The following is a 4,627-nucleotide window of genomic DNA, read 5'->3' on the forward strand; positions in this document are numbered from 1 at the left end:
CTTCTTTTGTCCATAGAAATACGTAGCTTTTTGCGGAAAGTTTGATAAAAAAAAGTGATTCTTTTTATGATTCAAACGTTTTAAATTATGTTAAGATTATAAACGTTTTAAAAAATAACACGTTATATTGATTATATTGATTATATTTGTGTTTTTATACTTTTGAATATTCAAGAAATAAAAAGTGTATTTTACTAAAACCGCTGCTTATTTAAATATGACTATTATGAAAAATAATCTTAATACACCATTAGGAATACGCTGTTTTTTTTTTCCCCGTTACGATTTAGAGTTATTGATTATCGTGACAGTTACTTTTAATGAGAGCCGAATGGTGACGATGTCAGGTACCGGGTTTCGGTTTTTTTTAATTTAATTACAGGCTCGATAACCCATTCGGTTATAACCTCGGGTACTCTGTATAACAGATATTTACTGATCTTATCACCGTTCGGATTCAGAACCCAAAAAAAAAAAGAAAAGTTGCTATAGGGTTAACCTTAGCCTTTACCCTAATTAAACGCGATGATGCTCCCTAATTTCCACATACTTCTACTTCGAAACTCAAATACGGGGGGTTATTTGTTGAAAGTAAAAAAGTTCTTGATTTGAGAAATTCAACTTCTTACATATATTTTGTTATTTTCAAAAAGTAAGTCCAAAATTTATTAGCTTTATTGAGCTCGAATGGTTTAAGCATAATAATTTAAGAAAAAAAACATTGTACTTACAAAAAAGGGGACCTGACTTTTTTTTTCAATGCCTTTTTTATTAGTAAAAAGCCAACACTTGCAGAGCGTCATATGTTTGCTTTCTAAATTTTGTGGACAAGTGTAATCTTGTCTTCAGAATTTGAATAAATGGAAGAAATATGTTACTCGCGTGAAGCCACTGTTTTATTAAGAGAGCTATTTATTTGCACAACAACACGAAGTTGTTTACAACCTTTAGCTGAGTGAAAAGAACAACGTGTACATTCCTGATCTTGAGAAAGTCTGCACAACATGTCAAACTATTTGCAAGAGAAACACGCTAAAGCAGCGTTAGTACTGGGCATCGTTGAAGTGGTACTTTGGCTTACTTTGGCCATCTTGATATCAATTGAAAATAGTTTAAGTGTGAAATGGACAAAATATTGGGCTGGAATCGTTGTAAGTTACTACTTATTATAAGTTCTACAATTGCTGCTCTGTTCCTAAGTTTGAATGAATATATTTTCGATTGTTTTTAGTTTCTTGTTCCTGGAATTCTCGGATTAATATCCGGTATAAAAAGAAGCCGTTGTACCGTAAGGTTTTCATTTTTTATTTTTTTGCAATTATAAATACCCCCGAATAAATTGTTAGTGACTAAAACAAAAGACAAGGTTAACAAAATCTGATTTCACTTTGCAAACCAGTTCAGGTTTTGATAAAACAAAAAACTTGACAAAAAGTTGAAAACATTTCCTTAAAGGGTTGAATTCTCAAATGCGAGATTTCGATATTTGTGATATTAAAAATGCTAAAGTCCGCAGCTTAGGTTGGACCGTAAAAAATTCACCCAAAATACCTACTCCAAAATACCTCATCTTTTTGTAATAACCATAAGTTGGGTTACAAAACACTGATGAAACTGTTTTATTTAGAGCAGCTAAAATATTTAGGATAAATCAAATTAAAATTCATTTGAATTTTAAAATACTGATTTAACACTTGAAAACTTAACTATTTGTTCCAGATGATTGCGTTCATGGTAATGAACATCATTTCTTTCATTTGTGTGGGGGGTGTTGCTTTTCAAGTGGGAACATTTGTTTTTAATTGGCAAAGCGCTGTGGACTGTACATGGAATTCATACACTAAAAATTGTGATTGTAATATTTATGGCGTGTCGAATAGTGTTCCAGGTGCTTTTTAAAGACAATAATTATTCATTATATTAACTTATAATTTATTCTTTCGTTGACTTTACGTTAATTTAAAAATTAAAACGATATTTATTACAACTTATTTAACAAACATATTTTCTTTTTTTATCCTTACATCTTTTTAAATTTAAACTAATTTGTTTTTGTTTCTTTTTGCATTTATCTTCTGGGTCTTAATATTAATTCTTGCATTAATACCATTATTATTATTGTTGAAATTATTAATATAATCGTTTTTATTCATATAATTAATGCTAACTAATGCCAACATCAATACTTTTAACTTTTATAATAGTAATTATATTTTTTTAATGCAGCGTTTATAAAATGTTAAGGCTTAAGCATTGAAGATTGTTCTGCAATAAGTACGATCTCAACTGCTTTCATCGCAGCTCTTGTATTGCTCATGATTGCATCAATTGCAACTTTATCTTCAAGTATCGTTGGATGTGCGGCTGTCTGCTGCTCAAAGGTATGCTTTTCTTACATTTTTTTTTTATTTTTGCAATCAAGTTTGGTACAATAAGCAATTTAGACAAATTGAGTAAATAAACTAAGATTACTTATGTTCAAACATACGATCCAATGAAGGTTACTTGTCTTAGTTATTTGATTGATAGATTTTTGAAATGAACGGCTTTTCTTACATTCTTTTTTGATTTGTGAAGTGAAAAAGTTAACTTTATTAAGAAAAGATCAGTGTTTTCGAAATTTTCTTTTTTTTTTTTAAATGGAGCCTTTAAATGTTTTAAACCCTTTCTTTCATTTTGGCATAGGATTAGTTGTTGCAGCTTCATATAACGATTGTTATTAACGATTCCACGAATTCAAGTTTTTTTACTAACGATAAGCTGTTTTATTTAATTTAATTCAAATACAACAATTTAAAACAACTTTTTTTTAGCCTGTCGAATACATGAAAACGTTTCCGAACGAAAAAGAAATCTGGACTCAAAAAACTACTATGAATAACCAGTTCAGTATGATTAATGCCGCTTGAACAAGCAAGTATGTGGTTCTCAACGTCGAGAGAACTTTTATGTTCGCTTTGGTTTCCTTCGATTAGCTGATTCGCTTACTACTTTTTTAACCTGTAATTATAAATCTGTAACAATATAAACCTGTAATTATAAATCTGTAACAATGTAAACCTGTAATTTTAAATCTGTAACAATATAAACCTGTAATTATTAATCTGTAACAATAAACCAGCAAAAGTAAACCCGCAATTTGATTGCTGACTCATCAGAGTTAGGATTAGGGTTATTTTATTAGAAAATTGAAACGAACAGCTTTTGGAATTGTGCGACGCATTGAATGTGGTGCTGGTCTTCAGTTTGTAACATGCGCAAACTTACCCCTATTTAGAACTATTGGTCTTAAATTCACTATATATATATATATATATATATATATATATATATATATATATATATATATATATATATATATATATATATATATATATATATATATATATATTTCAAAAACAACTAAAGTTAGGCGGCCACAGTTATTTGAAGTTGAAGGTTCAAGCCAACAAGTCTACAACAATCCGTTCATTGAAGGAGGAAGTTCAACGCTGTATCAACGAAAATCAGCCACATTTAGGCAAAACGGCCATGGAAAATTTTGACAAAAGAGTACGTATGTACTAGCAGAGCTGTGAAAGCTATTTAGCAGATATAATTCTATCCTATGTACTTTATCCATGCATAACTCTATCCTATGAACTTTATAATTCGATTAAAAAAAACTAAAATCTAAAGAAAAAAAAGGAGTGTTTTCTATTCAATTCAAATCTCTTAGAAAATACAGAAGATCTATAGACATGCGAAATTGCAAAACAAACAGCGCTATAACTTCTCAAAAATTGTAAAAGTGCTATTAATTCAATTTTAATAGGTGATCTTTTTAAAAGATATATATATATATATATATATATATATATATATATATATATATATATATATATATATATATATATATATATATATATATATATATATATAAAGAACCAACTGTAACAAAAGTTAAGTGACGAATGATGGAAGCAAGACATGGTGGTAGAATAGTGGCAAGGAAACCACTTTTTCGCCCTCAAAATAAGAAAAGAAGACTGCAGTGGGCAAAATTATATAAAAGATATGCTGTTGATGACTGGAAATATGTTATTTGGGCCGAAGAGTTAAAGTTCCAAATTTTTTAGTTAGAAGAAGGGATGATGAATATTTGGATATCTTTTTTTAGTAAAACTTTTATTATGTCTTCATAATCTAAGATATCAAATTGATTTGAAAAGTTTTGAAATGTTCTGAAAAGTTTTCGAAAAGTTTCGAAAATTTTTGGATTTTTTTAAGTGAGTACCAGCCTATTTTTTATGTAAGTACCACCCTATTGAAGCAAATAGATATTTGAAAACAAAAAAGTTAAATTTAAAGAATTCGAATAAGAATTTAAAGAATTCGAATAAGAATTTAAAGAATGCAATAGGATTATGGTTAGTTGGCTATGTAGACTATTTTGCTGTTGTCATGACCAGAGCCTATAAGTGTAATGCAATAGGTCTATCTATTTATTGAAATGATTGATAGTTCCATAGCATTAAAAACGAATTCTTAAGATGAGGTACTATTTTAACGTCTTTACGATCAAGTTTTGGAGGAAGAAAATTTATTTTATTGATTGATGAAGCTTGAGGTAGATTTATTGCATGTC

At 28.9% G+C, this 4,627-nt stretch overlaps 1 protein-coding gene across 1 annotated transcript; it reads left to right on the plus strand.

Moving 5' to 3' along the window:
• The first annotated feature begins 924 nt into the window (after positions 1–924).
• LOC149889340 (uncharacterized) lies at positions 925–3,143 on the plus strand. Its single transcript, XM_090085333.1, has 5 exons — positions 925–1,151; positions 1,232–1,288; positions 1,720–1,888; positions 2,245–2,381; positions 2,814–3,143. Exons 1-5 carry the CDS (start codon positions 1,005–1,007, stop codon positions 2,907–2,909), a joined length of 606 nt encoding a protein of 201 aa, XP_089941459.1. The 5' UTR covers positions 925–1,004; the 3' UTR covers positions 2,910–3,143.
• Positions 3,144–4,627: the final 1,484 nt, after the last annotated feature.

The sequence above is a fragment of the Hydra viridissima genome, unplaced genomic scaffold (assembly GCF_058129835.1).
Source record: "Hydra viridissima isolate aposymbiotic clone 2 unplaced genomic scaffold, HvirCarnegie_v1 scaffold_4, whole genome shotgun sequence".
Lineage (NCBI taxonomy): Eukaryota > Metazoa > Cnidaria > Hydrozoa > Anthoathecata > Hydridae > Hydra > Hydra viridissima.